Source organism: Mizuhopecten yessoensis, unplaced genomic scaffold (assembly GCF_002113885.1).
Source record: "Mizuhopecten yessoensis strain PY_sf001 unplaced genomic scaffold, ASM211388v2 scaffold1405, whole genome shotgun sequence".
Taxonomy (NCBI): Eukaryota; Metazoa; Mollusca; class Bivalvia; order Pectinida; family Pectinidae; genus Mizuhopecten; species Mizuhopecten yessoensis.
The window spans coordinates 404,282-416,436 of NW_018404030.1; the positions used below are offsets into that span (position 1 = coordinate 404,282).

Genomic DNA, 12,155 nt, shown 5'->3' on the forward strand with positions numbered 1-12,155 from the left:
GTTTTGGAAAAATACAGTCTGGCCTATTTCATAGAGACATCATTCTAGGAAAAAAGCTATTTTTATACAAGTTGGTTCTGCACAGGGGAACAATAAAGTTTCTATGATGTCTAAGGCGAGGACTTACACCATGCATCCTGTCATATACTGTTGGATCTGTACTAAAAAAAAGAATATTCAGAGAAAGTGTTTTAGAGAAAGTGTTTTTCTCCTGCCCACACAACTCCAACAACCCAGGTGGAGTATAAAATGGTCTGGGGTGGATGTTGCGGTATCTGTGCTGGTGCATTTAAATGAGGTGGCACTATAAATGATACCGTTGGAAGCACGGTCCACTACAAACGGAACACAATACATCTCCAGAACAAACGCAGGCATACACACATTGGGAGATATAAGCAAGTTGGCATAGGACTAGTAGTTAGCGCCTGATAAATATATGTATGCTAATTTTTTGATTGTATTAATTGTATATCTATGTATTATAAAGCGCTTTAGAGTGACTTATTCTAGCTAAAAAGGGCGCTTTATCGAATTTTATTCATCATCATTTTTAATATTTTGAGCTTGAGTTGTACCTTGCCAATACACTTTGATATAAAATATTTAATATAAAGCCCTCGTATATAAATATGTATTATAAAGGTTTTGCAGCCATCTTGAACTTTACCGGAAGCAAGTATTTTTTTCGGATGTCTCCCTATCTTCAAATGACCAGTGTAAATCATGGATTGTATGTACCAAATTTCATGTTTTTATCACAAAGTGTAGAATTCGGCTGTATTCGGCTCTTACCTGCTGCATCTTGACTTTTGCAGTGAAGATAGATACTGAAGTCTGTGCAAGTTTGTGAATTGGCGTAATAAAAAAATAAAGTCCAGCATTGGAGGACCACCACACATCGATATTGTGTAAACTGTTATTGCGGTACAGAATACCATGACATCATAAAACAAAACGAAACAAAAACAAACAAAAACAAAAACAATACAAATTATATATGTATATTATTTTTTTTTACAAAATCTGAAAACATGTATTCATACGCACAGGAAATATTAATCTGGTCAATTTTATGGGCAGACGTAACAGACAAGATTTGGTAGTTTTAAGGAGACTTACATAAGTAGGAATTGAAATATAAAAGAAAAACAAATGTCAGGAAAGATTGATATACGGTATATCATAACTGGTCAATGAAACTCCTACGCGCGTGCTCAATGTAGATGGCCCCAGGATATATTGGTCTGACCCTGTCACGTTACCCTTATTGGGGTCATGGCCTTGCTGACCAACAACAAAACGACCATCACTGTCTATCGACAGGTCGTTATTGCAATCAAAACCACATTCTATACAATACACTTGTGTCGGCAAGACGACAAACAGCGGTCGGTATGCGTGCCGTACAAGTATACGTGTTTACGCTTTCTTGTGATTGCCATACCTGTGTTTCACAATTTCATGAATCACTGCAGCTCATATTGACATAGAACACATTCATTCAAGTTTCATTCTATCAATTAGTTATCGAATTATACTGACGGAACGGTACTCAAACAATCGTAAAGGTTTGAAACAATTTAGTGGACAACCAATGCAACCAGAACATCCCTCTTCCGATCTCCCTTTTCACTTCTTCCCTCGCTTTCTTTCCTTTTCTTTCTGTTTTACATATCAATTATTAAGTACATGCACATGTAGATCTACCGTATATAAAGACTCGAGGAAAGATAACTAAATGACATTTTCTATTCATCTTTTTTTTCACAAATCACATAAAAACGATCATTTGATTTCAATTTTCTCTAACTTAACTTTCCTTTATCGGTTTGCTTTGCATGACAATAACAGTCATAACCCATTGTGTACACAATAATGACATTATTTACACAATAGAAATAATTTAACTTTGGTAATAAGCTACTCCTGTATTAAACATAACACATAATATAAATTATACACCGATTTACATACATCACTTTGCACGGAAATCATTTTGGTCAAAAGCGTTACAGACTACTCCAAAATAATCCAGTTCAACTTGAGATCGAGGCTGAGAGAAAACCATACCGGCAAATCTAAATGGACCTCTGGAAGAATATGTGGGCCAAGACAAGGTTCTATTTTGTACGTCTTCTTGTGTCTGGTCGCCGTTCGGATTTTCGTACTTTGCAAAATTTGTCCAATAAATTAAAAGTTCATCTGCCACTTGTTGTTCTTCCATAGATAGCTGAAATCCACCCCGATGTAACGACTGGAACAAAAACGGTATTTCAGCGGCATGACATGCCTTGTCTCTGCAGTAAGGCATAAATCGGCTCCTGTTGAGAAATCTCCAGGAATGGTCAAACACGTACAGCCATGTAGTATTTCGTCGTTCGAGATCCCTCGCGATTTTTCTTGTGGGGCATGTAAAAACTAGATCTGTCGCTAGTTGTGAGAATTCTTCACGTGCGTCCGCCATGTTCCTTGGATAATATCTTAAAAACAGATTCATCGCGTCTCTTGGTTTCAGCAACAATAACAAAGCCGAAAACGCACCTCTGCTGAGAGGTGCCCGAAATGACCTGTATATGTAAGACGTGCCTTCATTGGCTGTTGTACCGAGAACCACAGGCTTTCTCACGAATACCCCTTTCTCAAACGCCGATTGCAAGTCAAGGGGAACCTCGTTTCCGTCTAGATGTGGTATCCAGGGCATGAAGCGCTGCAGGAGAGTTCCGGTCGAGGTCGACGTCTTTTTCTGAGCGTCAATTATTTCCACAGGGGATTTTTGTTTCAGACACTCCTTATCCTGAGGTGAACAATTTAAAGCCGCACTGAAGCTCTTGCCTTGCGCTAGAGCTTGCTCATACGTTTTAAACGGAATGCTGAACGGTACACTCTGAAGAATTGCCCTCTGGAACAGACGTTCCGCATTGCCGGAAGTGAGGTGGATGGCGGTTGAGGTAGCACCGGCACTTTGTCCGAATAACGTGACCTTGAATACAGAAAGAACATTTGAAAACGGTTAGATAAACGGCAACACTATTAAATATTGTAATAAAAACATAACAGAATTTGATGCTTAAGAATTTACATTGAATTGATTACAGCATATTGTCCATTTCTTTACAAAGAAATAAAATTATGTGTTTGTCCCCAATCTTAAAATACAGGTATATCTTTGTAGTAATGTAAATTAAATTGAGTGCATTAGATTACATATATCAGCTGTAATTTATCAAATCAGTTGATTCTTGTCCGGTGATATAAAGGCCAGACTGGTGATATAAAGGCCATGCAGACTGCTGATATAAAGGCCATGCAGACTGGTGAGATAAAGGCCAGACTGGTGATATAAAGGCCAGACTGGTGATACAAAGGCGACACCGGTGATATAAAGGCGTGACTGGTGATATAAAGGCCATACAGACTGGTGATGTAAAGGCCATACAGACTGGTGATATAAAGGCCAGACTGGTGATATGAAGGCCATGCAGACCAGTGATATAAAGGTCAGACTGGTGATATAAAGGCCAGACCGGTGATATAAAGGCCAGAATGGTGATATAAAGGCCAGACCGGTGATATAAAGGCGTGTGCCAAGTGGTTATTTTTCATTGGCATAAAGTATCTTTCCAAAAGCAAAATGGAGAAAAGGGCAGAAAAGTGCAGCCCGTGTTATATATGTACCTTTCTAATACTGCATTACAAACAATCATGAATGTACATTGTGTGTGTGAACTCGAAAATGTAAGGGTATACTAAAATAATTTAGTCCGTTCAGCGATGAAAGTTTCGAGTAATTAGATACCTATCACCAAGTGATCTACCAACATGGAAAGTGCAATGGTTTTCCGAATGTACGAAGTCAGATTTGTGAATGAAGGAACTGCACTTAATATTTTCATGCATGATGACCCGAAAAAAAAACTGTATTCAGGGAATTAAAATAATTTCAAATTTACGGATTTAATCTGCATCCAGTCAGACCTTAACAAGGATCCTTATTATATTTACCTGTCCAGGGTCTCCTCCAAAGTTCTGAATATTCCCATTGACCCATTCCATAGCAAGCCTCTGGTCTCGTATCCCGTAGTTACCAACGGCGGTCCCGGGTTCACTTCCGGTTACCAGGAACCCCAAAGCCCCTGTCAAATAAATATACAAACACTTTTTAACGAAACTTCCATCTATTTTGTATTTGTATTTTATATTTATCTAAGCCTCACTTCTGCTTGTTGTACATTACAGAGTAAGCTTGCAGCACATATTGGTTTAGACTAGTTTCTGTGTATTATGATAGGTTGGTTTTAAATCAACATCATTTCCATCCTGTTAGCTTACCCAATCTATAGTTGAAGGTGACGAGTATGACGTCACCCTTGTTTACGAAGCGTTCCCCGTTATATATTTCGGCGCCGCCGGTGTACGATTCAAAAGCTCCCCCGTGGATGAAGACCATCACAGACTTGTTACCCCCGGGACGGGCATCCAGGGGGACAAAAACATTCAAGTAGAGACAATCCTCCGACATCTGTATAGTAAAATGAATATAAAAGACTTATTTTATATGACTAAGCTCCTAATAAATAAATTACATTCAGTGTTTACAGAGAGTTCAGACACTCAAAATTTACTATATTTTTTATAAACTATACTTTTGTTGGCCCGGATGTTAGCGCGCTGCAGGGGGTCTTAATGTGGGAGAAAACCGGGATACCCAGATAATTCACTCCTTTTCACGTCCGATCCGGAATCGACCCCGGCTGCCTTGGTGAAAGCTTATAGGCAAGTGCGTTATCCACTGCGCCAACAGGCCATCTTTAGTATCGTTAAAGATTGTTATTTGTTATTTGGTGTTGTTTTGGTTTATGTCAGAGGGTGTGGTATTGGAGGGAATTCTGTTTATCAAATGCAGCACAAAATTAATTGATATTCTAGTTGTTAATTGCACATCTCGCATATTGATGATTTTAAATAATACATTAACCCGTAACACTGATCACGCGCCGGCTTACCTGTGAAAGGCACATCCCGGGGGGTGTATCAGCCCCACACTCGGGCTGCATACACATAGGGCGGGGCTGGGTCGCATCCCACACACCGACCCAACGGGGAGGGGGCTGGGAGTGTTCCCATCTATAGAATAAAATATCAAGTTTTATATCAGTAAAATGTAAAAGAATTAAATCAAAATGAACTCAACAAGTAAATGCCGCAAATAAATATATATTGCAGTTACCTCCCTTACATAACGCAGCGTTACATAAGAACACGGGTACATTTATTGAAATAACAAAATAAAGTATCACAATATATAAATTTGATTGAACAGAAGTCACAGTCTCGATCCAGTTAATACAGTTCATGTTTATAATAACAATATGTTTTGCTACGACGATCAGATCTGCGGACTGGTATTATCTCCCGTACTGACTGGTATTATCTCCCGTACGGACTGGTATTATCTCCCATACTGACTAGTATTATCTCCCGTACGGACTGGTATTATCTCCCGTACTGACTGATATTATCTCCCGTACGGACTGGTATTATCTCCCGTTCTGACTGGTATTATCTCCCGTACGGACTGGTACGGACTGGGATTATCTCCCGTACTGACTGGTATTATCTCCCGTGCTGACTGGTATTATCTTCCGTACGGACTGGTATTATCTCCCGTACTGACTGGAATTATCTCCCGTACGGACTGGTACGGACTGGGATTATCTCCCGTACTGACTGGTATTATCTCCCGTAGTGACTGGTATTATCTCCCGTACGGACTGGTATTATCTACCGTACTGACTGGTATTATCTCCCGTACGGACTGGTATTATTTCCCGTACGGACTGGTACGGACTGGTATTATCTCCTGTACTGACTGGTATTATCTCCCGTACGGACTGGTATTATCTCCCGTACATATTTACCGTCTGTGCACGTAGTTTGTTTTTTCAAAATGGTTTTCTATCATAATTTTCAAAATACAATTGATTTTGTAGTTTGGCGACTGTACATGTCAGATTTAATTCATGCGAATGGTGAAAAACTATTGACGTGCAATTTACATATGTAAGAAGTTGTTCATGGTATTATTCGTTTTACTAGAAAATTTCCAAATGAAAATCAAACACAGTTGATTGAACCCATGCTACTAACTGATGGATAGCTTTGTTAAATTTCAGACGTGTACATATATGTTTAAGAATAATCAAGGACGTTCCTGGTATATTTTAGAGTCGGGCGAGCAATGAGCCCTGGGTTACACGTTTTAAACATCACCACATTTAGATCAATTTCAGGTAAGTTTATTCCAAAAGCATCACGGCTTATAGGAGTCACATCATGCAAGTGTTAAACATAGTAAATCAATAGTATAACGGAGGCTGAACAATGTGAAACAATTTCGCTCCGTGTCATAAATCGTGCAATTAATAAATGTATTATACAAGATAACACAATAGTATGACTAGTAGCTGTCACGCCTGGCAGTGGCAATACACAACAAATTACCAAGATTATTAAGTTGTTTAACGATCCGTATCGACAGGAGTTGACAGAATGGCGACGCCAGAAATATGGCTTAATATATTTTGATCTAATATCTAAAGAAAAATTATAAACTAGAATATAAAGCTAGAGAATTATCTAGCACTTCTCTTGGTAATAGTAATACATGTATAATTATCCGTTTCATAGAATTCAAACCATGATGGTTTATTGGCAAATACAGATTTTACTTTCCACTTTTTTTTTTAATTTTCAAAATTTCTTGGGGGAAAAAAAGTAAATTAACATAGAATCCATTTTGTAAATTATGTAACATGAAAGACTTCTGACAAGTCCTGATCACCGTACATGTGAAATGAGCGGTGGGCGCAGGGCATAGAGCGGTGGGCGCAGGGCATATAGCGGTGGCCGCAGCACCCACGAGATTGGGCCTAAGGAATACCCGGAACAATTTTTTTTTTTCTGTATGTGACACGTTTGAAAATAAAACTAAAATACATATTACCGATATGCAAATAAGCCCAATAGAGTTATAGGACCTACCTTTCCGGTGGTGAAGCATAGGGTATTCCGAGGAACACGATAGCTTCCGGTGTGACACGCCCCCGTACCCAGCCGTACAAAGTCTCGGCGTAGACACACAGACAGACAGGAACACTCCCTAGCAAGACAAGGATCCCTAACGTTGCCGTCATTTGACTCCTACACATGGTTGTTTCGTAAACGATGGCGCCAGGCAAATAGCAAAAAAGTATCCAAGAATGATATCAAGATATGTGAAATAAGCCGACTGCAAAAGTATTTACACTAAAAAAAAAAAAAGTCAACAAGATGAATTCAGTTTTCCAAAATGTTTACATATTTGTCACTTCATTTAATAAAAGTGAACTGTAGAGAATTTGTATTAAGTGATACATCCACAGTTACAAATATTCCGAAGTATATCACAGTTTCCGATGAAAGTGTTCTTATAACAAAAAAAGTAGTTGACGCCACAAATTGTAATTTAGATCCAAGTTTAAAAGAAATCACAGTCCGTTTTTCCGACGAGATCAATTCGATGTCGCAAAAACAATCCTGGTTGCTACCCAAACTTTATAATACTAATCTCCCAATAAAATCAGCCAGTCTGCGATTACAATTTTTGTCCGAGTGATCAAAAAGACTCCGGCAGGACTTATTCGACCTCTTTGAGAACGTGGGATTGTGTAGGTACAAACATACCAGGTATATTTACGAGATACGTAGTCATCAATCAGACTATAGCATAATGACTTCAGCCAAAATACACGGCAAGTTACTCTGGGACTTATACCTTACTGGACAGTGGTCATTAGGGCCATGGGCAGGTATATTACTGGACAGAGCGTCCTTCCCAATACACGTGTTTATAATAAGGTTTGTATATATATATGTGTGTGAGCAGTTATTTCCGGGATAGACCTACGTCATCAATAACAGGAAGTTGTTTATCAAGACATATTTCCCACTATGAATCAAGCGAAATACTTGTGATTTTGTGGTCAAATATCGCTATTCGTCATATTCTGGAGCGGTAATTGGCCATGCCGGTCGGTATATCCGTCGAATACGGTGGTTTATATGTGGCCATTTCAAATTGTATCGTTGTTTCGTCATTTCGTTTTGAAAAGACGATGTTTGGAGGGGCAAAAGACGATACTTATCGTTATTTTGCTGCAAAATAACGAAATGACACTTATCAGTATAATTGACCCACATATTACATGTACGACATTACATGCATTATAAACGACATCTCTACAGTCCAATTAAAAATAGGTATTCTGAAGATAATAAATGGTTTAATGATTTAAATTGATGAATTTCAGAATTTAAAAATAAAAAATTACAAATAGTAAGGGATAATTGATTGGAATTATTTTCAGGGTACGTTTTTAATAAAACAAGCCACAACGCACGATAAACCTCGCATTCCATAATTGTTATTGATAAAAATAATAATATACAACATTTGATATAGCGCCCTATCTAGCTAGCATAAGCCACTCTAAAGCGATTTACAGTACATATATGTACAATTAGCATATACATTAATCAATATAATTTAAAGGAATTCGCAGGAGCTGCCTTATCAGGCGCTAACTACTAGTCCTATGTCACCTGGCTAAAATCTCCCTATGTGTGTATGCCTGCGTGATGTATTCTGTTCTGTTTGTAGTGGGACCATGCTTCCAACGGTATCATTCGTAGTGCCACCTCACTTGAATGCTACAGCACAGATACCGCATCATTCACCACAGACCATTTTATACTCCACCTCGACCGAAGCCCGGCCTCCTGCGTTAACGTTGAAGGCCGGAGTGTTAGCCACTCGACCAATCCGCCCTGATTTGTGTAATTACATAATGTAATAGAGGGATGATCAGGAGATATCCACGTGTATGCTAAATTTTAGTTAGCTTTGTAATAACACGTGTGACAGGCTTCCATGACGTACATGTATAGACTGAATTGTCGATTTCAAGATTATGTTTATGGGTATCAATAACTGATACAATGAATGACATTTTGCAATAAGTTTATAAGTACTATAAAGATATGAGGTTCGATGTTCATTTTTTGTACATTGTGTTTTAAACAGAATTACAGCATTTCATATTTCTCTGGTTAGCGGTAGCACACCTCAGCCAGCAGTTTTACGTTTAGGTAACATTGATTGTGGACATGCCTTATATATGTAAGAACACATCGTCAGAACAATCTTTATGTAATTCCAGAAGATCAGTGTGTTCTTGTGTCACAAAAGTATACGTATTATTGAAAATAAGCCATAAAATGTGATGCCCGGGGGTGTAGCGGATATAGACTGTGTCATCACACGGGAAACACCGTCATCCATCATTACCGTTCCGATATCCTAGACATCTGGGAACTCCTCACAGCGCATGTATCGAGATAGAAACATATGTCTACCTCCCAATTAGTACTTCTAATTACATAAACAGCTAATCGTATATGATACGATATCTAATTTCTTTGTGGTCGGGCTTTCACGAAATTCCATAAAAAGATTACGAACCAAATTAGTTTGAACGAGTGAAACTCCGTGGTGATCCATCCACGACACTCCCGGTGTCACACCCAGTTGAGTTCTCTGCGCCCATGGAATGTGTTAATTTTGAGGATAGAGTTGTACTTTTGCTATCAGGCATGCCCACATGTTTACTGCTGTCAAGATTAACTGATGATATTTTGTACCTTTTAAAAGGCAACAATAACCAATATTTTCAACTTGAGAATGTTTTGAGTCAAACTGGTACTGTGTTTATTGAGTTTTTTCATGCATATCCTTCAAAGTATTTAAGTTTCAAAGATATTTTCATGAATTTCTTGATCCAAATGGGATACACAAAATTTCGGAATTTATTAAATGTTAAACTATAATAGAAATATACTTGAAGATATCAATAAAATAATTAAATAAATGAATAAATCTCATGCAATTACAATGTACGTTTGAGTATTGGCATTTTTTCGTAACAAATAACAACAGAAAGATGTGCGATTGGTTCTTTTTAAATGGCATAACACAAATTAGCTAAATTAGATGTCTTGGGCACAAGACGATTAAGGGGCTTTTGAGACAAGGTGAGCTGCTATTCTGGAAACTGTTAACAAGGACGGAGGAAGGGCATCGGCGTACGATTCATACATTTGACAAAGTACACAGATAAGACTCTTACAATATAACATGAAATTTTGTGACTTTTTAATTACTTAATGAACAAGAAATATATCAAAATACTGCATGTGCTATATTCTTTATATAGAATACAAACGTCCAATAGATACAGACAATGAAACAAATTTGACACTTGGAGTTAGGCCATCCTCGCTACTCCGGGGGTAACGCTCACTAACGATCTCTGTACCCCTGGAATATGTCGTGGCGAAAATAAAGGCTCAGCGTGCATCACCTTGTGAATGAGACAGGAGGACTAGTTTGATGCTTTGATGAACATCACAAGAATCTCGCAGCCGCGTAACGGTATAATAGACTGGTTTGAAGTCGGTTGTCACTCCAATGTAATCTTCAAAGGACAGGTATCTGCCTGCTAACTCATGGGATATCGAGGATGGAGTTGGTTAGGTTTCTGATCACAAAGAATGGCTAGACACACAGGGGCATGGATCCATGCTCCTGTGGCTAGACAGGTAAATATTGTGTTTGTTAGCCACGCGGACAGCGAAGGGGACATGACATCAGCTAGCAGTCCTTTTTTCTCAGATACTATAATGTGTCGTGAAGCACATGAAGTATTGTTTTCGTTTTATTTTTATTTGTGAGTTCACGAATTCAACACAACAACTTCTACCTCTGCAATACATTTACTTTATTGCTTAATTCACTACATACACGTGTAGCGTACAGATTATCCAAATAAGTAGTGACGTCCACTCCTTCCATAGTTAACTCATTCAACCCCGAAGACACATTTGAACTCTTCCAAATCAAAGGTTGCAATAGTTCATTATGAAATTTCAGGGGTGAATTAAGGAGTTACAAGTAAAGGGACATCACGTAAAAGCCATATTTTCTAATTAATGTATGTGTAGTATGCACTTCCACTTATGTTACCTTGCTATCCCTATATTCATAGTCCAAAATGTTTAGGACTGATATTATCTTTTTGCTTGGCTTTCTGAATGGCATCCCTATTTTCATCCTCGACACTCAATGGGTGCTCTCTGCACCCCTGGAATATGTCATAGCAAAATTGAAGGCTCGGTGTGCGCCACCTTGTTGATGAGACAAGAAGACTAGTTCGATCCTTTGATGTACATCAAAAAAATATCAAGGTCGCGCAACGGTAAAAATTGAAAGGCTTTGAAGTCGGGCGTCTCTCCTTTGTAATCTTCAAAGGACAGTATCAGCCTAGCGATTGGTCATTTTATTTTTTATCTGAGACCAATCAAACAGCTTTTTTCGTGCCTTCAATTTTGCTATGACATATTCCAGGGGTGTAGAGAGCGAAAGTGAGCGTAACCCCTGGATATCGAGGATGCCCTGTTTTCTATTACAGATAGATTTATTCATGACTTTGGAGTTATTTGATTTCTGTGATATTTGATACATGATAATTTTCTATCATATTGCAATATTACACTCATACATTTACCCGAAGTTATACATTTTCATTTATATCTATAAAGTCGACATCACATCCGCGCTATCGCAAGGAGGCAATGTTAACCAACATACCCTGTCTCCAGCACACATACACACGCACGCATACATTACACACGTGGAGACACGTCCTTCAGTACGTTCACCCATTCCTTGGTTAACCAACTACAAAATCTTTACGACTGATATCATCTTTTTGCTGGACATTCTGAATGACATCCCTGTTTTCTACTCCAGACAAAACTGTTCTTGGCCATGGTGTTATTTGATTTTACTGATATTCTATTAATATACATGATATTTTTCTATCATTTTGCAATATCACAAACTTAAAATTTTTTACCATTCAAAGTTCCACATGTTCTGCGCTATTGTAATGAGGCAAATACACCAACATGCTCATCCTCGATACTTGTGGGATTAAGCTCACTTTCACTCTCTGCACCCCTGGGATATGTCATAGAAAAATTGAAGGCTCAGTGTG

At 38.4% G+C, this 12,155-nt stretch overlaps 1 protein-coding gene across 1 annotated transcript; it reads right to left on the reverse strand.

Moving 5' to 3' along the window:
- Positions 1-1,033: 1,033 nt before the first annotated feature.
- LOC110461427 (crystal protein-like) lies at positions 1,034-7,196 on the reverse strand. The gene is made up of 5 exons (XM_021514875.1): positions 7,045-7,196; positions 5,007-5,127; positions 4,333-4,522; positions 4,006-4,136; positions 1,034-2,983 (listed from the first exon to the last, which is right to left on the reverse strand). Exons 1-5 carry the CDS (start codon positions 7,194-7,196, stop codon positions 1,979-1,981), a joined length of 1,599 nt encoding a protein of 532 aa, XP_021370550.1. The 3' UTR covers positions 1,034-1,978.
- Positions 7,197-12,155: the final 4,959 nt, after the last annotated feature.